At 54.6% G+C, this 24,896-nt stretch overlaps 2 protein-coding genes and 1 long non-coding RNA gene across 32 annotated transcripts in view; 1 reads left to right on the forward strand and 2 right to left on the reverse strand.

Moving 5' to 3' along the window:
* Nrxn2 (neurexin 2) overlaps window positions 1-5,170 on the reverse strand; it is a 116,738-nt gene extending 111,568 nt beyond the window's left edge. For all 19 annotated transcript variants that reach the window (XM_085834065.1, XM_085834059.1, XM_085834058.1 and 16 more), the window contains exon 1: window positions 4,960-5,170. The gene's annotated coding sequence lies outside the window, so the exon portion shown is untranslated. The remainder of the gene's footprint in view (window positions 1-4,959) is intronic.
* A 182-nt stretch (window positions 5,171-5,352) lies between these two features.
* LOC147000198 (uncharacterized) lies at window positions 5,353-9,903 on the forward strand. Its single transcript, XR_015046138.1, has 3 exons — window positions 5,353-5,441; window positions 6,273-6,457; window positions 9,488-9,903. It is a non-coding gene; the product is annotated as an uncharacterized LOC147000198 (long non-coding RNA).
* Window positions 8,758-24,515, reverse strand: Rasgrp2 (RAS guanyl releasing protein 2). 12 transcript variants are annotated; one of them, XM_029472755.2, is made up of 17 exons: window positions 24,431-24,515; window positions 22,082-22,224; window positions 21,366-21,468; window positions 20,851-20,913; window positions 20,347-20,478; window positions 19,449-19,599; window positions 19,082-19,255; window positions 18,854-18,970; window positions 16,778-17,059; window positions 15,869-15,946; window positions 15,355-15,477; window positions 14,972-15,087; window positions 10,739-10,880; window positions 10,501-10,537; window positions 9,921-10,097; window positions 9,107-9,169; window positions 8,758-8,971 (listed from the first exon to the last, which is right to left on the reverse strand). In XM_029472755.2, the coding sequence occupies exons 2-16, from the start codon at window positions 22,152-22,154 to the stop codon at window positions 9,111-9,113; spliced, it is 1,827 nt and encodes a 608-aa protein (XP_029328615.1). In that variant the 5' UTR covers window positions 22,155-22,224; window positions 24,431-24,515; the 3' UTR covers window positions 8,758-8,971; window positions 9,107-9,110. The 12 variants fall into 12 exon arrangements, with proteins under 12 accessions (XP_029328615.1, XP_029328621.1, XP_029328616.1 ...); XM_029472761.2 differs by having other exon boundaries at window positions 22,082-22,229; window positions 24,431-24,482; XM_029472756.2 differs by lacking the exon at window positions 24,431-24,515 and adding an exon at window positions 23,978-24,080 and having other exon boundaries at window positions 22,082-22,229.
* Window positions 24,516-24,896: the final 381 nt, after the last annotated feature.

Raw genomic sequence — 24,896 nt, forward strand, 5'->3', positions numbered from 1 at the left:
ATTCTTCAGTGTAGTATTGCCCACAGGCCACCACCAGGCAGTACCTGAGGCCCCCAAGCCCACCTGCCTTTATTCTGGCCTTCACTGTGGACAGACTCCAAACCTACCTCAAGACTATACCATTTGTGGAGTTCCATCCATCTTTTCCCTAATGTGAAGCAGAGACTGGCTGGAAATATGGCTCAGCACTTAAGAGAGGGGCAGAGAGTGTCCAGTGTTGACACAGAAGAATAAGACTAGAGCAGAGTTCACTAGCTCCTTATTCTAAATGGACCTGCTGATCCTGACCAACTGGACTCTCCTGACTGGGCTCCTTAATTCCCAGTGCAGACCGAGCAAAACAGATACCAATTCCATGCCCATCCTGGCCAACAGCCTCCCCCCAGCGTCCATTCAGCTGGCTCCTGGCCGGCCCCCACATGCGTGCGCGCACGCACACACTCACACACACACACCTCCAGCCTCGCAAATGCCAGCCTCTCTCTGGTTCTCCTCTCTTCATGCCAGCTGGGAGAGAGACAGCAGGGGCCTCCCCCGGGCGCCACGGAGGAAGAGCTGGGTTTACACACATTCTGGTGGCCCCAGAAGGCGGCCCACGGACAGGTGGGAGAAGTGCGTGTTTTGAGGGGGAAGAATTTGGCTCAGGCTCTACAGAAATTTGCCAGAGGTCCAAGCCACGCAACAGTGGAGTAGGCAGCCTCGGAGGGGGTGGGGAATGAGCTCCCCGTCTGTGGAGGTGTACAAGTTGCTATTCAGAGACTCGGGGCATAGGAAGGGGGTGGCTCTTGAGTCATAACAAGGGGACATCAGAGAGTGTGGCCCAATGTACCCTTGGGTTCATAATGGTTTCTAAGGACAATTTGCCCACTAAAGCCCCAGGCAGGACTGACAGCATCCACAGGCTACAAACAGTCGTTATGTTCTTTCTACTCTCCTTTCTAGCCCTGATGACCTAGGGAAGACAGGAGAGGACCCAGACAGACAGACATCCAAGCTACAGTCTCAAAATAGGCCAGAGTGTGCATGGTTAGAGCCAGGAGCCTAGCTTCTAATGCCAGCTATACCTCTATCAACCTGCGTGACCTTTGGCAAGCCACTTAGCCTCTTTGAGCTCCTATTTCTTTCAGAATAATAAAAGTATTGTCGCCATCAGGAAATGTGTAAGAGTGCAGCGTGGCTGAGATTTCTGAAGTGTGGGAAAGTATGTGTTGTGTTAATGATTACTTCCAGAACCTCTCAGCCTTTTACAGCTCGCAGCGTTGCATGTGTCTGGTATTTACTTTAATCCTTGCCAGGGCCTTAAAGAACTCCCCTGACGAGGGGAGTATCTTAGTGTGCTTCCCTTTTATAAGAGATAGGACCACACAGAGTGACACTGCCAAGTGACAGAGCTGGGACATCCTCCGGTTTGATTCTATCTTGCCTCTGGGCCTGTCTCCATTCTCTTAAATATCTCATCTTGCTTAGGAAGAAGGGAGAAAGGGTGAAGAGACCTGAGGCCAAGTGAGCATGGAAATGCAAGGTGGTATCTATGTCCCTGGAGACAAACAGCAAGGGACAGAGGACAAGAGAGGCAGCTGGGACTGTGTGCATGGCGAGGCTGCTGACAATGGGTAGAGCTGTGTGGTGCTTGGGCTGGAGACTGAGATGCAGTGAATGGCTTAATAGACCAGGGGCTGGAACACAAATATATGGAACCCTGGCGTGAGCAGTGGGAGGGGCGGACACAGACGTCATCCCTATGCCACGCAGAGCTGTGACACACAGACTTTTACAAGTACACCCCAGTGATGCAGAGGGGACAGATGGCTTCCAGGGGTGGCCTCGTGAGTAAGCCTGAAGTGTTTGGATGCTCTTGAAGGTGTCTGACAGGTGTGTGTGCGTGCGTGCATGTGTATAAAGGAATGTACTAATGATAAAAAAAAAAAAATGACCTGCTGCTGGGCCAGCGGGATGGCTCAGGGAGGTGCCAAGCCTAAGCTTGATACTCAGTATGTCCATGATAGAAATAGAGAACCAAGCCCTGCAGGCTATCCTCTGACCCCTGCATAGGTACCATGATGCACATACACACTAAAAGGAGTAAATGGATGCAAAGCCTATTTGAACACCTATTGCTGACTAGGAGGCTTTGCAGGGGCCTGAAAAATACACCAGATTGAAAAGGTCACCGTCAGGAACACTTTAGGTGCCTACTAAACACAACTGTGGCTACTATGATTATAGTCGTCAAAATCCTCTCAACCAATCCCTGAAACATGTCTTAGTCACGGGGATGGAAACATACCCCTTTTACAGATAAGGAAAATGAAGATCACTGGTGGGCAAAGCACAGGCCATGAAGCCTCGCCCTCCTCCACCCACACTGAACAGTGTCAGCGGCAGAAAACGACAGGGAGGTCTGCATTACTGAATGAATCTCGGCGAGTGCACAGGCCTATCAGTGTGGAAGCAGCCAGGACAGAACTACACCAACAGATGGAACCACAAGGGGTGGGTGGTGTGTGAGGACACACTTCTGGGAGTCCCCGTGGGGGCTGAGCGGGAGCTTGAATTGAAGGGACGGACATTATGTCTCCAGTGTCAGGCAGGCAGAGAGCCTTGTGTGGAGGACAAATGCTGGGGCCGAACGGCAGGTTCTGCAGAAGGCAGGCCAAAGCTGGCCTGCAGTGACTGTGGTCACCATCAGGTAGGAGTAGGTTTAAGAGCTTTCTGGAAGTCCATTAGTGACAGGAGAGTGACAGAGAAGGAACTTAGGTGGGAGTCACGGGCTTGGGTCAAGGCAAAGAGGATGTGCCCACCTTGTGCCCTAGTGCACACACCTATAGACCCGGAGCACAATGCTTAAGACCCAGACTGGCATGCGATTCGTGTGATATGGCAGGCAGGGGTTGGTTGGTGTGTCTGGGAAAGTGTGTAGGCGTGGGCGTGTGTGCCCAGGAGAGGAAGCAGTGCATGCCAGGAGGGCAGGTGGGCCTGAGTTCATGAACAGTGGCAGACGCTGTGCATCTCTGAGAGGAAAGACTGTCAGGCAGTGCTTTGTCAGGAGACCCGGGGGCACTCAGGGGCTCTATGCATGCTGTGTGCTCAAGTAGGGCTCCTGGAGGAGGTCCCTGAGGCAGGCAGGAGGTGGCAGTGTCTCTGGGCGGGGAGCGTGGGCGGTTTGCTGCCAAGGAGTTGTATTGTATACGCAGGTGTGTGTGCCTTGTGTAGGTGTGTGTCTGGGCGAGTGCCACCAAGTGTGTGGATCAGTGTCGGGATGTCTGTGTCACTGGCAAGGGTGGACGGAACAGAACAGAACAGAAAAGACGGAGTCTGGAGAGACACGGAGGTCCCTGGTGGCTATTCTAGAGCCCTGTCCCTTCCTCTCAGGAGCAGCTGTCATGTGGATTCAGCCAAGGAGCAGCTCCCCAGCAGCCACTGCCAGCTGATCGGTCCCGCCCACCCCTGTGCGGCTGAGGATGGACAGAGTCTGAGCACACTTCCCTTAGCAAAGGTAAGGGGCCTCCCAGCCAGACCCTACTCCCTGAGGCTACAGACAGAAGTTGCTCTGGCTCTGACATATCCATCCCTGAGCCATCCCCAGGTTTGGGGTAGCGAGCTGGGACCTGAGTAGCTGAAGCACCTACAAAGCCGAAGGCCCTCCATGTAGTTAACTGTAGCCGACCTCCCCTCCTCTCTTTTTCCTTCCTGCTCCCTTCTCTCTCTTTTTCTAGCAGAAGACGGAGGGTGTAAAGCTCTCCCACAGAAGGAACGCCCAGACACTGAGAAGGTGGACGAGAGGGAGGGGCAGGAATGACTAGAAGGTCCTTGTCTACCCCACCCACCCACAATATGTGCAAAGAACGAGGGTGCTCGAAAGCCGGAAGTAGTCAAGGGGGCTGGAGACCCAAGACCCACCCCCTCAGATTTTCTTGAGCACTGTGGAGCTGGGCACCCTTTCGCTGTGGAGCACCCATCCCTCCCATCCCTGCCAGTTCATTAAGGCCCTGGATGCCTCAAGAGGGGGTGACGGCAAAGGCAACTGGAACAGCCCAATAGCCCCCACAAATCCAATTTCACCTCCAGGAGCCCACCCAGGGTCCTTGTGGTCATACCCCCATCCCAGAGAACCCAGGCAGACTGCTCCTCCCTCTGGGGGAGAAGGCTGGAGCATGAGAAATGGTCCCCACCTCTTTGGGGTGGAGGGATAAGCCCAGGGCTCAGAAGACTCCTCTACCCTTCCAGTACTCTGTGACCAGAGCCCCACCACTGCCCTCAAGTATATTCTCAGCCAAGCAGAGCCTCCTCGGACCGGTTTCCCTCTCTGTCACCCCCAGCTTTCCCCAGCAAGCTTCTCTCCTCTCCCTCAGGCCCCCCATCTTGTCCGGCTCTTCCCAGTCACAGACTCATCTATGCCTAGAGCATCCTGGCATCTTCCCCTCTGCTCCCTCCTGATAACCTCCTCTCCCCTTGGCTCCCATCCCCCAGTAGTCTTTTCTTCAGTGGTTGCCCCCAGACCTCCCTCTCCACTTCCCAAATCTCTCTCCAGCCTGCCTCCTCTCCCACTAAGACCAGTGTTTCTCCCCTGCAGACCCTTCAGACCACAACAGCTTGCAGCTTCTCTGGTCCATCACTGCTTCCAGCTGCCAGGACCAGCATAGACTAGGACCTCCTCCCACCCCCATTTCAGAGCCCTTCTCACAGCCCTATGGATGCCCCTCCTTCAGACCCCCTTCCCCCATCGACCCTCCCTCACCACCTTGCATTCGCCCCAGCTCAGGGCCAATGCCCCTTCCACAGGGAGTCCCCCAACCTCCCCCAGCGGCTTCGCCTCCTCGCTGTCACCCAGCCAGCCCTCTCTGCTCGGCGCCCCCGCCCCCCAATCCGTCCTTTCTGCATCCGCCGCCCCCTCCGACCCGCTCCCCTCCCCCGATTGGCTCCCGCCCCCCACCCGTCTCCGCCGCAGCCCCCCCATACCTGGTTTTGGGGGCGCCAGGAGCTGAAGGGTAGGGATCCGAGCCTCGAGACGGCTGGGTCTACGGCAGGTAACAGATCCTGTGCCAGCGATATCGGCCGCCTCGCGCCTCCTGGTCCCCGCCGCGTCCCCGCCCGCCCCGCCGCGGTGCCGCTCCGAGGAGGATGCTCTGAGAGTCAGGGCGGCTGCTCCCGCCGCCGCATCCCTGCAACACCGACTGACGGCAGCATCAGCACCAGGACCCGCCCCCCAAGCACACGCATTGGGCCACGCAACACTGACGGACGAGTGGCACAGCCAATGCGAAGATGCAGAAGCCGCCAGTCCCGCGGCTCCATGACCCGCCTCCCTCCTCCGCGAGGACCCAGGCGTCCCGGCCCCAGGGCATCCGAGCCCTTTCCCACCTCTCAGGACCTTTGCCCGGACGTCCAGGCCTCTTAACCCAGCAGGTGCTCTCCCCAGGCTCGGGGTCTTGGGAATCCAGGTACCCTAGCCCCTTCTACCCTTGGTTGGGTTGTTGGATCCCACACCCACCCGCCCCTGCCGGCGGGTCCCGAAGATAGTGCCCAGGGCTGGGACAAACCAAAGGAGAGGACTGAACCCCGACTTGAGGCACCGAGAGAGCAGGACCCGAGCAGGACCTTGGCCACAGCGCCCTCTGCTGGCTGCGTCTGGGGGGCTGGCCTGGGCTACCCGAAGCCAAGGAAGCCTCTCCCACCCCAGGACTGCTAGTGGCTTTTCCAGTCGCTCGCAGAGACCCTACTGATCACTGTCTCTGTATCCGCTAGCTGGAAGCCTCCGGAACTGAAGAGCTAGGGGCTTTTCTGAGATAAGGACGAAGCTTGGGGGGTTGGTGAGATTCTAAGCTAGAGACAGTGGGGTTTCCCAGCCCAGACTCATGGGAATCCCAGAGTTTGGAACCAGCTTCCCACCCCTGTGGAAGGCTTTTCTGGGGTAGGAAAAGGCTAGTGGTGGGGTGGAAGCTACCCACACCCTGTTACTGAATACAAATCTAGTAGAATCTTCCCTTCGAGCTCCTACCCTTAGCTGTGAGTTTCAGAGTGTGGTCCTGGGGTGCAAGTCTTCTGCAGTAAGAATGTCTGCATCGCCCGTGTTTGTGTCAGAGTGTGAGGAAGGAACACCCCTCTTCATTTACTCCACCGAGAAAAGGTAGATCCGGCGCCTAGGTGTGTATACCATTAGCTAAGTTGGACACAGGGCTTCTCAATGAGGCAGTGTGCCGGCGTGGGTGTGGCCGTGGGTGTGTGGCAGACCATTTTGCCAGTTCTCTCCAGGCCCCTGATTTCTGTTACAGGGCCTGTGATCTGCACAGCTGGTAGCAGTTGGCATTTCCTTAGCCAGAGGCAATATGCAAGAACACACGTCCAACCACTAATGTATGCAGATACACATGGGGGCACACAGCCATGCACACCTATTCGTGTGTGCCCAGCGTTTCCAAGAGACACAAAGGGACACTGCAGAGATGCCCCCACCATGGTAAGTCACTACGGGGGGTGGGGGGACACACTCGATCAAGAACCTGCATACTTGTGCATACACAGGTACCTGCACACTCAAGGGCAAACACACACCCAAGTGACTCACAGGGGACCTGCCCATGGAGTCTCCCTGGTCATCTGTGGGTACTTTGCAGAGCAGTCAATTCCTGAGTTAATGAATGTGGACACTCCCCCCACCACTCCTTACAGAGGACCTCCTCTGATAGCCTGGAAGGGGATAGGAAAAGACCTAGCTGCAATTGGTATTTCCCAGGCAGTGGAAAGGAGATTCCTGAACAAGGTCCCAGACTGGGGGCCAACTCTGACCTTGGAGAGACCCTCAGGCTGCCCTGCCCCCACCACCACCACACCCCCCACCTGTCCCCGCTGGCTGCCAAGGCCAGTAGTGGCGGCAGAACAAGAACTGCTGAGTCAGGGCCTCTCTGACCGCGCCCCCCCCCCCCAGCCCACTGCCCCACCCATCATCTGCTGTTCCTCCTCCTGCAGGCCCCACACTCACATGTACAAACACCAAAATGCAGAGGGACAGACAAGCAGGTGCAGTGACCCAGTGACAAGGCTCAAACCCCAGGAGTCTGAGTGGGGAGGGAGGCAAGGGTGAACACCGCTCTTCTGTCCCTACCTTCAGCTTTTCCCATCAAGGGCAGGAAAGGTCGCTGGAGTCTGCTACACCTCCCTGCTACACCTCCCTGTCCCTCTCCTCTACAAGGAAGGTCTGAGATTCAGATCCCTCATGGCAGCTGGGCCCCACCACTTCAAAACACACCCCTTAAATACACAGGCTCACACCCAATGTGGCATTGGTGAGCAGCATAAAGCAGACACCCTTCTAGGCAGGTACACAAGCCAACAGGGGCATATAATAGGGAGGGAAACCCTGGCAAATGTAGGTGCAGGTCCCACACACATATGCTCAGGCACACACCATGTGAGGGCCAGACACTCTATTCTGACACATTTGAGTGACAGTGGAAAGGCAGGTACAGGTCACATCCCAGATGAGGCAGAGCTGAACACCGGGCAGCACCACACACTGGGAAGAGGCCAAGGAGGGGCTGGGGGTGGGCTGGGGAGCCGACCAGGCTGCAGGGATGGAGGCAGCGGGAGGCAGGCTGGCAGAGCAGGAGCGAGCTGCTCTTCACAACACAATCGCCGTCTGTTGTTATAGCAACTCAGCCCCCAAATCATGAAACGGATATTACAGCCTCGAGAGGGGGAAGGGGAGGAGGGGGCTGAGGACAGAAGGAGAGGCAGTGTAAGGGACTCAATAAGGGACAGGGCTGAAGCTGATCATTGTGACAGGGCAGGAGAATGAGGGGACCCAAAATAAGGACTAGAAAACCAGGGGGATTGAAGTCAAAAAGGTAGAGACAGGCAGGAATTGGAGGCTCTGGGATAGTGCACTCTTCCAAGAGATTGGAGGCCACCACCAGGCCTGCAGAATACAGTGATGTACAGGTAGGGATTTAGGGGGATTTAGGGTGCTCCTTTTCAACCCCCAGAACAACCCAACAGCTGCTGTAAGGCACCCTACAGTGTGGAAATCTGGGACGTAGCTCCCATTCTCAGCATTGCTATCTGGTACCTCCTGACCTTAGGGACATCTGGGTCAGGCTCTAGATCCTTTAGAAAACTCCCATAGACCACCCTCCTGTCCCAAAGCAGTCTTAGAAATAGCCTTGGCCTTAGTTAGTGGTGGCAAGCACCCCCCCCCCCAAGTTCTCAGTGCTGCCAACACAGAAAGGAAGAGCAAGCTGGGTTAGGAGGCCTCCGGAGCTGAGCAGGATCAATATGCATTTCCTCTGGAAGTCGCTGTCCTTCCGGCTGGCGGCAGCACCAGGCCAGGAGGCTGCATGACCAAAGATGTCAGCCCCCACCCTGAGGCACACCAGCCCCAGCCTCTGGCTGTCCCCACCCCTCCTAGCTCTGCTCCACAGCCAGTACCCTGGGCTGCCCTCTCCCTGCCATGAAGTCCTGTCAGTGTAGGATTGATCCAGGGCCTAAAAGGTTATCTGGAAGCGTCTTGCCTATGGGTTGAAAACTCTAGTTGCACCAGTACCAACAATTCTAGGGTGCACAAGCTCACTAGTCCAAGGCTCCAGTCTCCCAGATTCAGGACTCCTCACACTCTGCCCAAGAGTCTTGTGTTCTGAAGTTTTCTGCTCCTGAGACCCCATCCCCATGATCAGGTCCCAATCCATCCACCCTATGGAATTCTAGACCGCAACAGCGTAGCTAGAAGTACAGCATCAGAGGGTTTTAGGCTGATGATCCAGGTTAATTATTTGGGCCTTTTTATTCCATCTGGAAAATACAAATATTCACAGGAGTCTGTACAACCTTAGGGACGCCAGCCCTGGCCCTCTTCTCAATGCATGCCACCCTCGACCCCCACCACCCCCAGCCCCATCCTCCTGCCCCAGAATCCCTGGCTCCCTTCTCTACTCCAAGTCTTTCCTCCGAGGCAGGAATGAGTCCTTGATAGTCACAGCTGGGAAGAAAGGAAAAAAAAACAGAAGTCATGAGGATTCTCTTGTCAAATGCCCCCCTGCCCAGGCCCTTCCTATAAGCCACCCCAGCCCTCTGTGGGGCGACCCTGGTGGCAGCCTGCAAAGGGAGGACTCACCATTTTATAAGTGGATGTCAAACACTCCATCCTCCACCGTCTGCACCTCCTCCTCGCGGATCTCTGTGGGGAGGGACAGAGAGTTGTCCACTATCCCCACCCTGGGTCCCTGTGACCCAGCAACCACCTCCTAGCACAGAAGGCTCCTGTCCCTTCCTCGTCCTGGAAGCAGGCCCATCCTCCAAAAATCAATTCTCAGAATGACCAAGCGACCCCACTTTCTGAGGTTTATTCTTCGTTTCTTTCTGCTGAAGCTTTCCCCACAGCCACATCTCCGCCGGTGCAGTTTGCTTAAATGTCGATTTTGTGCGTATTACACAGTTTAGAGCCCAGCACATCTGAAGACCCACTGCAAATGGTTTTCTCTTTTCTATTTTTGAGGACTTACGCCAACCCAAATGATTGTGGTCAAATTACCTTAGACCTCAGTTTAACAGACCTCGGGAAAATAGTCATTTGGCAAACCATCACTCAGTGAACTGATCAGAACCAACAGAGACCCCCAAGAGAATCACCCAGAGGTTATGGGGGAAGAGACTTTTATAATGGGCAAGCAAAAAGAGAAATACAAATGGCTGGTGGGATGCCAACCCCCTTACAAAACAGACGCACACTCGGGGTCCTGAAGCCTCTTCAAAATTAGGGTGCACGCCTTTAATCCCAGGACTTGGGAAGCAGAGCCTCCCTCCACCCCATCCGCAGAAAGTTGGAAGTTCTTTGGACACTTTCTGGCAGTGTCACCTATCTGACCCTTCTTTATAGTCCCAGCCGGCATTCTGGGTAAGTTAATAGGCCTTTCTGGAGGCCCGCTTACCTGGGGGCCGAGAGCTGCGCCTGCCTGGGCGAGGCAGGGAAAAGCTGAAGGCCCGATGGTGGGTATGTGTGGGTGAGGGAGAGGGTGCAGAGCCCTCCAGGCTGACACTCTGGGCCCTGCGGCGACATTCCACTGACAGGCGCTCTTTGCATTGCTTGTGGCAGTTCACACCACAAGCTGAGGAAGGGAAGACAGGGAGCCCAGCAAGGGCCATGGGTCAGAAAGCTCGCCATCCCATCCTTCATGTCCGTGCTCCTTCTGTACTCCTGAGAAACCATCCCCCCCCATCAAACTACAAGCCTCCTCCCAAATTGCTTTCTTCATGTTAATTTAATACCGGACTACACCCTCTCAAAAGTTTCTTTTCCTAGGCAGCTTGGCTCACCACAGCCTCTTAAAAGATAACCCCTCATGTCAGTCAGGATGCCTCTCTGGTTACAATGTACTTCACTTCCTGGAAATCGCTGCCATCAAAATAAAAATCCCTACAGCAGTAACTCTCCCCACCACACTCCTACCACACCCCCAAAGCTTGATCCACCAATGAAGCCATTCGTTCCACCATCCATCGGTCTCTTACCTCTACATTTAAGGCCCTGCTTGTAGATGCCCAGGATCTGCAATAAAGAAGGGGGCCATGCTTGGGGGTTAGGGTTTTATAGGTCCGAAGGAGAAGGCCTGAGTTCTATGTGTTCCGCGGGTTGGCTACTGTTCCCGCATGGACCGGGTGGGCCAGCAGAAGGGCGGGGCGTGGGTCGGCAGGCCAGGTCTGGCGGGTCGGATGGAAGCGCTGCGATTCTGGGCAGTGGGGCGCTCACCAGAGCTTTGCAGTGGCGACAGGCAACCGGGCGTAGCGAGTTACTCTCCTGGAAGTTGTGTACGAAGCCCATGCGGCCTCCCAGCACCGAGCTGGAGCGCAGGAAGTAGGAAATCATCTCCTCCCTGCTGATGCAGCCATCCCTGGTGGTGGGCGTGGGGTCACCTCAACTCGGGTCCTTCCCCTGGGCAAGGGCCGGCCTCCCTAATCCCACCGGCAGAGGAAGAGGTCTCCACCCAGCTCATGACTTTGGACCTTCCGTGCAGGGAACAGCTGCTACTAACTAGTGTGGGCTTGGCCAAGTAATTTCCCAAGGGTTTCCTCCTCAGGACAATGGGGGTGTCAGCTAAAGACACTGGGAGCAGTGTGCTATGCTACACCTGCAGGACGCCTGAGAACTGGGGTTCTCAGCTGCGCCAGTGATCCGGGGGTTTCCTCCAGACCCCCACATCCCAAGTGCCCTTTTTCTTCTAGTAACATATTTTAGATGCCAGAATGTGTGTTCTGGGCTTAGATCTCAGTTTAGATCCCAGCTCTAACTGGCCATGGTAGCACATGCCTTTGATGAGAGTTCAAGGCCATCCAGGTCTATACAGTGGGTTCCAGGCTAGCCTGGACTACGTAGAGCAGCTGTCTGAACACTCCCATCCTCAGCAAGAACAAATCCGAGCTCTACCTCTCAGCCCTGTGACCTGGGGCTGACTAATCACCCGGTGCCTGAGTTTCCTTATAGCCATATGGACATAATCCTATTTCCTGTGCTTCCTGGATTGCTGAGGGTCAAAGGAGAAAATGCATATAAAATGTCCAAGCCGCTAGGTGGGTCCTCAGTCACTTCTCTTTTTTCTATTTTTTACATTTTAATTTGAGATACTCTGCCCCTGCTGTTTGTTTGCTTGTTTGGTTTTTGAGACAAGCTCTCCTTATGTAGGCTAGCTGGTCTGAAACTCCTTATGTTCCTAGCCAGGATAGAACTCACAGAGACCTGCCTGCCTCTGCCTCCCACGTGCTGAGATTAAGAGCCTGAGCCATCTTGCCTTGCTACTGTTTTGAGACACAGTCTCCAGTATCTGAGGCTGACCTCAAACTTGCTATTAGTGCCAAGACTGGCTTTGAACACTCCTGATCCTCCTGCCTAAGCCTCTCAGAATTTGGAATTACAGGCATGTGCCCCCACACCCCGCTCCTTGGTCTGTCCCTTTCACAACTGGTCCTTATTCGAAACTTTATAGTCTACGATGTGACACTAGAGAGCCTTCATCTCAATGGGACACCTAGTGATTTATAAGACAAATACTAAAATATAGACTTTATATGACATATGCGACCTGCATGAAAACCACGTTCTCCCAGGATGAGGCACAGACGAGCACATAAAACCATGAAAGGAAGATTTGAGAATCGTTCCATGACCTTGAACGGGGCCTTTCTACACACCATACAAATCCAAAAAAAGCCACCAAAGGAAAGGTTGACATATCAAACACACAAAGCTTTAAAAAAAATTTTTTTTATATGGAAAAAAGACAACATCAGTGACAGACGGGGAGAAAATATTTGCAAACATACTCAACAGCAAGGGGTTAACATCCATTAGTACAGATTCTAAAAATCAATGAGAAGAAGACGCACAAACCCAGCAGGATGACAGACAAAGAATATGAACAATTAACAGAAGAAGTATAAGTGGCCAATAAACATATGAATAGATAGTCCCCGATCGAACTGAAGAAATGCAAATTAACAAGGACACCATTTTCCAACTCAACTGGCAAAACTGCAAGGCTTATTATTATAGCCGCTGCTCTTGGCGAGGAGTCTGAGACACAGGCACTTGGGCACGGCTGATGGGGTGCAAGCTGGCACAACCTCCTCCGAGGCCAGGTTGGCAGTCTCTCCCTCCTAACTCAGAATGTGACCTGCTCTGGATCCAGAGATCCCACTTCTAGGAATTTCTCCTCCAGAAACATTGGCCCAAAGGAGTGGCTACAAAGACTTCCCCAGCAGCAGGGCAGATAAATACAGCGAAGCTCTGGCCAGGTCTACAAGTACATCAGTTGGAGGAGGCACAGGTGAAGGGCGGCCAGCCACACGATGCAGTCCTCTAAAGGATGCCACGGCCCAGTGGCAGAGTGCTTTCCTGAAACATGTAAGCCCTAGTCTCCATACCCAGAACCATAAATAAATAAATAAACAAACAAACAAACAAATACTACACACCTACATGAATCCACATAGAAGATGCTTGTGATATAACAGAAAGCAAACATAAGAACAGGCCTGGGATGCGGTTCAGGGATAAAAGTGTTTGCCTGGTATGCAGAGGCCCTGGGCTCAGTACCCTGCGCAGAACTAAACTAAAAACTGGGCTGTGATGCTCATCCCTGGAATCCCACCATCTTGGTGGCTAAGGCTGGAAGGCCAGCCTGGGCTACATAGTAACCTCCCAGCCAGTGTAGGCTAGAGTGAGGCCCTGTCTCCAAAAGAAATGAAGTAAATAAAGAATAATAATAGAACTGACCAACAGGTGTTTTTGTTTTGTTTTGTGTTTTGCAAGAGATAGGAATCTATCTCCACGCTCAGCCTGGTACCTGCCACTGATCCCCAGCCGAGGTAAATGGCCTCCTCTCTCCTTACAAGCCCAATACTGGCGTCTGCTGGCCAATCAGTGGTCCGAGTTTACATAAGGTTGAATCTTAGGGCAGAGGCTCCCTGAAGCTACAGCCTCCAGGTTTATCCCACTGAATAAGCCCAAAAAGGTAAAAAAAATAAATAAAAAGCCAGGCGTGGTGGAGCACGCCTTTAATCCCAGGACTTGGGAGGCAGAGGCAGGCGGATTTCTGAGTTCAAGGCCAGCCTGGTCTACTGAGTGAGTTCCGGAGGACAGCCAGGGCTACACAGAGAAACCCTGTCTTGAAAAACAAACAAACAAACAAAAACAAAAAAAAATAAATAAAATAAAAAACCACCCACCGGTCCAAGAAGGAAACTTCTGCTACAGTCTAGCAGAAGCCACAAAGCCACCAGCAGGAACAGATCCACCCATGCGTGAATCCTGTTTGTCAACAAAACTCACTTCAGACCAAATCTACATCCATTTTACATGGATGCCAAAAAGGATGGAGGCAGCCAGGCATGGTGGCCTACGCCTGTGATCCCTGCGCTAGGAAAAACGAGGGAAGAGCGCTTTGAGTTTGAGGCCAGCCTGAGGTATATTCTGAGTTCACCTAGCCTGGGCTACGTAATGAGGAAAGGAACATACTTATGCTTACTTTTCCGGTGGGGGTCAGGGGAGGGTGCTGAGACAGGCTATCTATGTAGAACAGGCTATCCTCCAAGTCTACCTGCCTCTGCCCCGCCCCCCACCAGTGTTGGCAAAGATTACTGCACCCCTGCCCTGCTTTTATTTTTCTTTCTTTTTTTAATCTTCGCTTACTTTAAACACTTTGTTCATTTATTTTATTACCTGGATCTTGTTCTTACATAAATTTTTGTAATAATAATAAACTTTTTTTTTTCCAGATCAAGCCCATGTAGCCCAGGCTACCTTTAAGTCTGCTATGGAATTGAAAGTGACCTGGAGCTTCCGGTCCTTTCTACCTCCCCGGTGCCGGGATGGCAGGAGCATGTCCACCTGCGCATTAGTCAGGGTTAGGAATAAAACCCAGGGCTTCAAGCATGCTTGGCAGATGCTCTGCCAACTGAGACACAGCCCCAGTCCCCAAACCACATAGTTTGGAAATACAGGTCACATTTAAAAGTAAATCAACCTGGGATGGACGGTAAATTTTGCCTGGGTTTTTGTCATCTCAGCAAAATATGGGGCATAGACATGGTTACAGAGGGCACATTCAACCTGCTTCAGAGATCCAGATGTTTTCCAGCCTGTCTGTGTGTGAGCTGTGGATAAGCAACTGGGTGCTGCTAATCACGGCCTTTATCTGTTCATTAAAGCCAGCTACCCAGAGGCTCGACTTGCCCACACTCTTGGCAGCTATGGGCTCTACAAATAAAAGTGTTCCCTTTGCCAGGCTCAGGTGGGGCTCCCCCATCTGTCCAAACTACCAAAGTGACACTATCCCTCTAGGACTGGCAGCTCCCCTCCACCCCAACACATCACAGCCACATGGGCAGCTTCCCAAGCAAGGCCTCGCTCTCTGCACACACAGAGCCCAAGGGGAAGTAGATTGATGTCTTCCCTCCACCCCAACCCCCGGGCCCTTGTCCTCCTCACTGGTTCTGGTCCAGGTCCCCAAAGGCGCTGAGATAAGGGAAGTTGCCCCGGATGATCTGAAACTCCTCCTGGGAGATGTGACCGTCCCCATCCACGTCAAAGTTCCGGAACACGGACTACAGAGGAACACAGGAGTCCAGGAGAGGGGAGAGTTAAAAGGAACCTCCGAGCCCAGTCTATATTATAAAGAGTATCAGAGATGTCTCCCATGCTCCTTTTTGGTCCTGTCTCCCCAGCCCATAATGCAGCTAGCTTGCCTGGGGTGGTGCCTGCTGGGGATGATTAGCACTGGCATTAACAGTGGCTCCCAGGGCAAGGCTCTGGGAAACCAGCATCACACACCCCTATTTCCAGCAGATTCCCTCGGCCTCCAAGCTTCTCACCTCCACCATCTTCTCAATGTGCTCCACCACCAAGGCTTGATCCAGCTTAGGCTTGGCAACTGAGGTCCACTCTTCCAACACAGGGGGCCGGGGAGGCGGGGTGCAGCTGGTGGGGCTGGTTGGCTGTGGAAGAGGTTTAGGTCTGAGCCAGGGCCAGAGCAGGAATGAATCTAAGGCTCTCAAATGGAAAGAGAGTCTGCCCAAAGCCAACCCCACCCCCAGCATTCCACTGTCAGGCAAGTGTAGTGGGTGGGGCTTTGTCTTTGCATCCTAGGATCCTAAAGTGCAGTGACCAGGGATGGATGACGGGAAGGGGCTCCCTTTTTTTTTTTTTTTTGGTTTTTTGTGTGTGTGTTTTTTACGAGACAGGGTTTCTCTGTGTAGTCCTGGCTGTCCTGGAACTCACTTTGTAGACCAGACTGGCCTGGAACTCAGAAATCCGCCTGCCTCTGCCTCCCGAGTGCTGGGATTAAAGGCGTGCGCCACCACGCCCGACGGGAAGGGGCTCCCTTACCGACGACTTGGAGCGTGGTTCTCGCTGCAGGGAAAGCTGGTACAACTCATCCTCCGTCTGATACTGATCCAGGGACACCTGCGCGACACATAGGTCTGCTCACACCCTCTGATCCCCGCTCCTCTCTCACACAGAAGTCACAGACTCAGGGCCACAGGACTACCAGTCTGCCCAGAGCCTGATGTGAAAGCTAGAATCAGGACAAAGGCCAGCTAGAAAACACCTGCAACCACTTCCGTGCCAGCCGCCCACAGAGCCAACTTTAAACACAACTCATTGCCAAAATATCAGCCAAAACGCAGCATCAGAACCTGGCCTAAAGACCTCCATGAGTTCAAGGTTAGCCTAGGCTCCCTAGTAGGTCTGAGCCACCGGGCTACCAAGTGAGATACTGTCTCAAAATCAAAACGAGTAAATACTAAAAAAGTCTCACTCAGGGCTGGAAAGGTGGCTCAGCAGTTAAAAGCATTGACTGCTCTTCCAGAGGCCCTGAGTTCAATTCCCAGCAACCACATGGTGGCTCACAACCATCTGTTAGGATCTGATGCCTTTTTCTGGTGTATCTGAAGACAGCTACAGTGTACTCATATAAATGAAATAAATAAATCTTTTAAAAACAAGAAAGAAAGAAATCACCCATGGCACCTACAAATCCAAAGGTTAGTCCTGCCTTTCAAATATAATCCACTGCCAGGAGCAAGGACCCAGGCCCAGCCTCAGACCAAGCCTATGAACCACGTTAACAGCCTCCTGAGATCAGACCCTAAGCCCATGTCTCAGCCCAACCTTGAAATCACATCAGAGTCCAGAGCAAGCCCCAAACAGAGCCCAAGGGAAACCTCAGAACCCAGCAAGCACACAGCCACAGCAGATACAAATGCAGCCGTGCTGCCCAGCCCAGCCCCTCACCGTAAGCAGGCTCAGCAAGTCGGGGTTGGCTTGTACGGGTGGGCGAAGGCTGGTCACCATGGCCAACTCCTCCAGAATGCAGAAAAGCTGCCTCATCTTGGCTCCATTGAGCCGGGTCCGACCTGGGTCCAGCCAGTCAGGCAGAGCCAGCTGCAGAGCCACTAGATCCTTGAGGTGCACTCCCAGGATGGGAAAGCGGAAGCCCACGCAGGCCGCCAGCCTGCGCCTGTAGTTGCTGTAGTTGCCGGTAGCTGTCACTAGTTCTGTCAGACCTTCCCAGAGCTGGGGTAAGAGGGGGGGAAAGGCAGAGTGTTACTCACCTACACCACTCAACCATCCTCCCACTTCAGCCCTGGAACTGTGGGAAGGGATGGGGGACAAGGCCAAAGATAGGCAAGAAGGTCAAATCCTCCCTATCAGCTCCCGACACTGCTCTCTCAAACTCCAGGGGTCAAAGCTCACAGGTCGTGAGTCCAAGAAAACAACCAAGACCAGCTACCATGCATACATATACGCACTAGGAATGAACACAGGTTATCAACATGTAAACACCAGCCTACTGATCAAGAAGGATGTTATTAGGCAGGGTGTTTGGTGATGGCAAACACTGGGAAAAAAGCTTAAGCTGAGCCTGGTCACATAAGCCCAAAATCCCAGCAGTGGGGAGGCAGACGCAGGAGGATAACTATAAGTTCAAAACCCGCCCCATCTTCATAGTGAGTACCGAGCTAGCCAAGATTTTACACAGCAAAACCTTGTCTCAAAAAGTGGTTGGGCAGCCAGGCGTGGTAGCATACACCTTTAATCCCAGCACTCGGGAGGCAGAGGTAGGTGGATTTCTGATGGGAGGAGGCCAGCCTGGCCTACAAAGTGAGTTCCAGGACAGCCAGGGCTACACAGTGATACCCGAATCTAAAAGAGAGAGAAAAATAAAGAAAAAGAGAGAGAGGAAGAAGGGAGAGAGGAATGGAGGGAAGGAAGGAAGGGGGGAGGGAGGAATGAAGGGAGGAAGCTAGCAAAATGACCGAGTGGGTAAAGCCTTGCTATCAAGCTTGAAGACCTAGTTCAGCCTCCAGGGTCCTCATCACAAAAGGAAAAAAACAGACTCTTGCACGTTGTCCTCTGAGCTCCACACAAGAACTGTGGTATGGGCACATGTACACACCCATTATGGGCACATATACACACACTAAATAAGTTAATTTATAAACAAGAAAACCTTCCAATGTTCCACAATACAGCAAATACTAAATTAGGACAGACTTACAATAACACTCAACAACAACAAAAAAGATCACCACACGACAGGATGGGAAGCTCCTCCCATCACGTGGAGTGGGAAGCTCCTCCCATCATTCATGCTCCTCCCACCCACACTGAATGAGACCATCTGAGACAGAAAATCCTGCGTGTATCTACTCGGAGGACGGCGGAAATGGAGAACAAAAAGCCCCCCGAGTTTTGTTCTGGGGTACACACACAATAAAGCTAGGGAGAAAAGGAGAGTTCGCATCCCGGAGGTTTTGACCCTGAGCCCTGCTGCTTGGGCAGAGGTCACGAATCATCCTTTAAGACTCAGCAGCTGGGCATGGTGGCGCATGCCTTTAATCCCAGCACTCGGGAGGCAGAGGCAGGCGGATTTCTGAGTTCGAGGCCAGCCTGGTCTACAAAGTGAGTTCCAGGACAGCCAGGGCTGCACAGAGAAACCCTGTCTCGAAAAACCAAAAAAAAAAAAAAAAAGACTCAGCAATGTTTTTTAAACTTCTGGATTTGAAAAGGGTAAGATGGAGTTCAGAGGAAGACAGTAAATGTCACGCTTCGGTCTCTTGCATGCACCTGTGAACAACATACATTATACAAACACACATACAATAAAATAAAAAGAAGAAATTAGTCTTGGGACCAAGCAGGCCTGGGAGCCACCACGGACACTTGCATTGTACAGCTAGAGACCTTGCTCCTCACTTCACGTCTCAGTTTCCTTAACTGTGAGGCAAGAACAGTCAAGCCTAGACCTCAGCACTGCACTGGGAAGTCCGCAGCTGTGAAGCACAGGCCCCTCCCGAAGCCAGTCACCTTGATGGTGTCAGGGCTGACGTGGCTGTGGGTCTCCTTGAGGCGTGAGATGGAGCTGTGGCTCAGGCCTCCCACGACGGCCATCAGCGTGTTGAAGTTCTGCAGCTGCAGTAGCTTCTGGAAGGCAAATAGAGAGGGGGAGGCAACACGTCACCCAGCAGCCCTTAGGAGAGACGGGGCGGGGCTTGATAGACATGCGGACGCTGGGCACACGGAAAAGGTGGGCACCTCTGCCACATGCACGAAGTGCGTGATGACCAGCGCCCGCTGCGTGGCTGTGGGCTTGCTGAGGATCATGAGTTGGACCCACTGAGAGACACTGTTGAAGAGGGAGATGAATCGCTCCAGGACCGGGTTGTCTACGGTGCAGCCATGAGTCACAAAGCTGTGGTAGTCTTGGAACTGGGGACAAGTGGGGTTGGCCTGAGCACCCTGTTGGCCTCTCCCATCACTGTCCGCCTTGCTCACCCTCCCTCTGTCATTTGATGAAACCATCCCTGGGAGCCAACCCCCCCACCCAGTCTTAGCCCTTCCTGGAATCCCCTTCCCCTTCTCAGCCCACACTGCACCCCGACCACAAGCCTTCAGGCCACACCAGGATCTTGCAGAAGGAACGATACTCCAGGTAGGTAAGATGTTCTGCCAGCTCCATAGGCTCCAAGTGATCAAACAACAGGGACATCTTGCGCTTTTTCTGTTCCACAGGGTTCCGCTGGGTCACCTGCCGCTTCCATTTGTAGGTAGGGCTGGGGGAGCAGGGGTAGTGAGCCCTGTGCTGGAGATGTCCCCTGCTTCCTGTGACCCCACTCTCACTCAGACATGCCACTCAAACTGACTTGAGACCCAAACAGCAGGAGCCAATATCCTAAGCAGTAACATCCCCGGGTCCCAGCAACTCCCTCAAGTGTCCCCTTCACCACGAGCTCAACACACACTGATGGACAACGTACTCTGTGCCAGGCGCTGTGCTAGGCGCTGGGGTACAGAGATGAGCAAGACACGGTGCCTGCCCTCGAGGAGCTCACAATCTAATGGGGGAGACAGACACAGAAACACACTGTCACCAAACAGGAGTCTGCCCAGAGCATCTGGGGGCGGGGGAGGGGTAAGGCAAGAATGGCAAATTCTGCTCTGCAAGAGGGGAGCACCCTCGCTGAGCAGGGACTTCACACTTGTGCTGAGTCTGGTGAGAATGGAGGAGACATGGCAACAAGAGGGAGCACCATGGAGAGGAAGGATGCAGGACAGACAATGGCGAGCAGACCCCAGGAGCCGCAGTATGAAGTGTGCGGGAGACAGGGCAGGAATGTCAGGCTGGCCTGGCATCACAAAGGGCCCTAATAGCTGGACGAGTGTTCTGAAGGAGCCAGGGGGCCATGGGAGGTTTTAAAGCAAGAGAGTGACATGACCCTCACTCATTCAATTGAACAGACATTTATTAAGCACATATGGTGTAGCATGCGTAGTGCCCCTCAAGCTCCGCCCCCACGCACACACTCTCGATGTCGATGAGGCTGCTGTGCCTGCGGTTCCCTTCTTGGTCTAACAGAGCCTTCAGCTCCTTGATTTGTTCAGCCAGCTCTGGGTTCAAGTCAAACTCTGCTGGAAAGGCTGAGATCCAGTACCTGGTGGAGAGGCAGGCACAGTAAAAGTCCTCTAAGGTGACCTTTCCTTCACCCACCATCCCCAAGCGGACAGGGGAAAAAACTACATACAGGATGGTGCTCACCCGCAGAGGGAAAGCATCCCAGGATGCAGTGTGCTGTGGTGAAATGCAGCCATTCCCACCCCACCCCTTCATCCCAGACCTCTGCTTCTCCATCCACAACCCCAGCAGAAACAACAGCAAGCAGGACACACCGAGGCCAGCAGCACACATGGACAGTGTTCCCCGGTAAACCCACGTGGTAGGTCCCCTCAATGCTGTCTGTCCACTCCTACAGCCTACATGAAGCTTCGAAAGGGTAGCAAGAGGAGGAGCCAGGGCCCAGACTCACCTGACCAAGTGACACGTTTTCATCTGTAGAGAACTGGAGTTGTCCTTCCGGGATTGCTGATAGGTAATGGAGGGTTAAGGGCAACAGACTGGAACCTGTGGTTAGGAAGAGGGGCGGAAGCGCACCCAAGGGAAGGGACCTGGGCTCTGATGCATGGGATGCTTTGAACCCAGGAGAATGCATGGGGAGAGGGGGAACGGATATATCAACTCTGGGGGCAGGCAGTATTGATGGAGGCAGAGGGTTGGATTTCACCATAGATGGAGAGGAGGCCCTGGGGCAGAGCAGGGGCTGATCCAAGATGTTAGGGGAGAATGAGGCCAAGGCCTAGATAACAGAAGAGCCCAAGTCCTCAGTTAGGAACAGGGCAAAGCCTAGGTCCTAGAGGAAGACTGGTCAGTGTCTGAATTGTGTGCTATAGGTAGGGTCTGCACTCTAGGTTCGAAGGTCTTGAGCAAGCCAAGCAGAATGGACTCGTGGATAATAGAGCCTGAGCCATGTCCCATCAAGGATATACCTGGAGCAGTTTCGAAGCCAGCTGAGAGGAAGGTATGTACCAGGGGTGCATCATGAGAAACATGCGCACTAGTTGTGGATCTCGCACTTTTCCGGAGTCATCTGCTCCAAAAGGCCAAAAGAAGCCAGCTGACCCTTGGTCTGGAGGCGCAGATGCCTAAGCCTAGTCTGCAGTCTGGTGACAGGTCCCTGGGTCTGCACTCCGGACCTCACCCACCTACTGCATTTCCCAACACTCCAAAGCCAGGAGTGAAAATTGAGAAATAAGTCTGGGTGGATGAGGGGTACCACAGGATCCAGAGGCTGGAGGAGGAGAGCTTGGACCAAGCCCGTCGTCCGGAGGGGAACCAGCTGGAGCGGAAGGAGCCTGGGTTCCCCGGGGTCAAGAATCCAGAGGTCATTTCCTGAGTGTTGGGGGAAGGGGCACCCCTTTCACCCGATAAACCAACCCCCATCTGCCGGAAACAGTTCCCAGGCTAGAGATAGAGAGTTCCTCCGGATCCCCCAGGGAGACAGATAATGCCCCTCCCAGGTCAGTGTTGGGACCCCGGGGCCCCTTCCTTGACTCTGGACAAGGGGTACATTGGGGCACTTCTCTGCAAAATCAAGGAGCTTTTCTTAAGAAGACTTCAAAATAGGAGCCTGGGTAGGTTCTGGCCTGGAGTCTGGTTCAGGGTCCAGCTGGGTGTGACCCCTCGTGCTGCATGCAACTCACCAAAGGCTTCGATGCAACCACGGAGCAGCTCCTCCACGGTGCAGCCCTTGTCCAGGTCCAGAGTGCTCGCCATGGCTGCCGGTGCCAGTAGGCTAGACCCAAGCTACACTCTCAGAGCCTCCCACGGTGCTCAATTCGGACCCCTGTCCTGGGAGAAGTGGGAGTCAGCAGAGGCGCGGGAGGTGGGGGGAGCGGCTTGGCGCGCAGGAACGGGGCGGAGTGGGCACGCCCCCTGCTGGGCAGGGGCGGAGTTGCCTGCCGTTGCCCCTCTAGGGTTAAACGGTCCTGCCCCGGGATGGTGCAACTCGCTAGTTGGGAAATGGACTAGCTGAGAGGCTTCCGGCCCACCCGCGGAGTCGCGGGAGGTTAGAAGGGTTCTACGAGAATAAGGGACGAGCCAGGACCCCAGGGGTTAGTTAGTGCCCCAAGCCTCCTGGCGGGCCCTCCTCTCCTTGCATTTGCTCCCCACAGGCACCTGCAACACCCCACAGCTTGACTCTGCACTCCTCCCGCTTCCCCTCCCTTCACAGCCTCCCTTCCCCCGCAGGGTTATTTTGGGAACCCAGTGCCTGAGGGGACCTCGGAGGAATTTCTCCCTGGGATGGAAGGAGGGAGGAGGGAACCCAGGAGTCCTGCCTACATCAGCCCCCCCTCCTGGGCTCCCCGAGTGGGAGGCGGGGCCGTAGCATCCCCCAGGGGCCTGCCCTTGGGGAGGAGGGCTAGAGAGAACATTCCTGGGGCGGGGGTTGGGGGTAACCCACTGCGGTTGGGAGATGTCAGTGGGAAGCCAAAGCCTGGGAACCGCGGACTCCCAACCCACAAGTACTAAGGTCCCAGGAGTCCGGTCCTAGCCCTTCCAGGATTGCCATATATCTTCCCAACCTGGGCTCCCGCCTTCCCACCCACCCTGCTGCATAGTTAAATTGTGCGTGAGAGCACCGAGTAGGGAGCCCAGAAGGGGCCGCTAGCGCCATGGCCTGCATGACACCATTAATAATCCTGGTCATCAGTGGGGACTATAAAAGCACCCATGCAGGAACAAACACCTATTCTCTAGACTAGGTATTTGCCGAAGGCCAATGACCTACATTAAGTGCAAGAAGACCCTTTTCACACACACCAGGGTCATAGCCACCTCCCGTCCTAATCACACACAATGGCACCCACATCCCATGCACACCTGCAATGAAACTCCTCAGCCACACGTACCCAAGTCCTTTACTTCAAAATGCAAACCTGAGTGCAATTCACCTCCCAGATCTTCTGTTCACTTGAACCAGCTCAGCCTCTGATCTCTCGATCACAGTAGCTCTGACATCTGAACACGTGTGCACACACGCAAAGACAGTGCATCTCCACGCATGTACACTCCCACACGCATCCACATAGCCCCTGGTTGCGCACACACCCATTCTGCCGCCCCTCCCCCCTCAACCAGGCTCCAGGGCACGCAGCCCCAAAGCCTGGGGTTCTTTACATTCCTGGACCTCGCCAAAACCTTTCCCCAAGGAAAGGGACCTCGCCCTTACACAGACGCCCCTACATTAAGGAATCCTCCCGAGGACTTCTCAGAGTCGTTCCCTCCTGACTGTTGCTTCCTTGCTGGGTGACCTTGAGAATCATTTAGTCTCTCTGAACCTCAATTTTCCCATCTGTCAAATGGGGACTTGCAGGGAAGAGCCTGGTAGATACGTTTCAGGCGAGCACCGGAATACCTCGAACGCCCCCCACCTGCGGGTGGCTCTAAGTGCCTTATCCCCTCCGCAAGCTCTGTCCCACCCAGGACCGCAGATTCCCCACCCACCCGCAGTCCCCGCCAGCCTGCGCCTAGGAGATCCCTAGGGGCCGCACCCTCTGTGTCCCACGCCCCACCCGCGCGCGTACTCGCTCACTCACTCTTGGGACCCGCAGCGCGGACCCCGAACCCTGCCCGGCCCGCGCCACCTCCGTGCGCTCCCGCCCGCCGGCCTCGCTGCGGCTGCAGCTCCCGCCCGCTCTCCGCGCCGCGGCCCAGCGCCCTGCCGCCCCGCCCCGCCCCCTCCCCGCCCCTGCACCCCGCGCCGCGCCTCCTCCACGGGGGACTCCCCCTCTCGCCCCGCGCGCGCCGGGCCCTGAAAGCAGATTAACCCCTCCCCTGCCGCCCCAGAGAGCTTAACCGCGGGCGGGGGGCTGCGCCACGGTTGGCGTGGGGACCGCGTGCAGCAGCCCTCCCCCACCGCGACACCCCCGGGCTCTGCGCCCCGCCTGGGTGTCGCACGGAGGAAGCCGGGAGGGGCAGGAAGCGGACTGCGGTGGGGAAGGGGCGCCCCGCCCAGCCCCCCGGTCCGGGTTCCTGTTTTCGAGACAAACCGTTCCCACGGGGTTCACCCTGCCCGGGCCCGGGCGTCTTCCTGCGGGCGGCGGAGGCCCGGGCGTGGTGGAGGTCGCGGGCGTGGGGCTGCGGGTCCTTGCGATGGCCTGGGGGAGGGGCTGGGACAGAATGCGAGCTGGTTTTGGTCCAGTGGAGCCTCAAAAAGCGAGGAATGAATGAACGAACACGCGGCTCCCTGAGAACCCAGGTTCGTTGTCTAGAGATGGGGCGAGGGACACCCCACTGGGCAAGAGAGAAAGAGGCGTCTATAAATTGGGTAGGTGCTTTGCAGTTTCGGAACTGGAAGCCTTGGATGCATGGGCCGAGACGAGGAACTTGGGAGGGGCAGCCACAAGCAGTTATGTCCCTCACACGTTAGCCTAGGGATAGGTAACAGTTTCCGGCCGTTTAGACTCACTATGAAACCCAGGGCCGCAAAACCCCTTCCGAGGATTGCCCCTCCTT

This window comes from Mus caroli, unplaced genomic scaffold (genome assembly GCF_978045245.1).
Source record: "Mus caroli unplaced genomic scaffold, Mus_caroli_1 scaffold_20, whole genome shotgun sequence".
Classification (NCBI taxonomy): domain Eukaryota; kingdom Metazoa; phylum Chordata; class Mammalia; order Rodentia; family Muridae; genus Mus; species Mus caroli.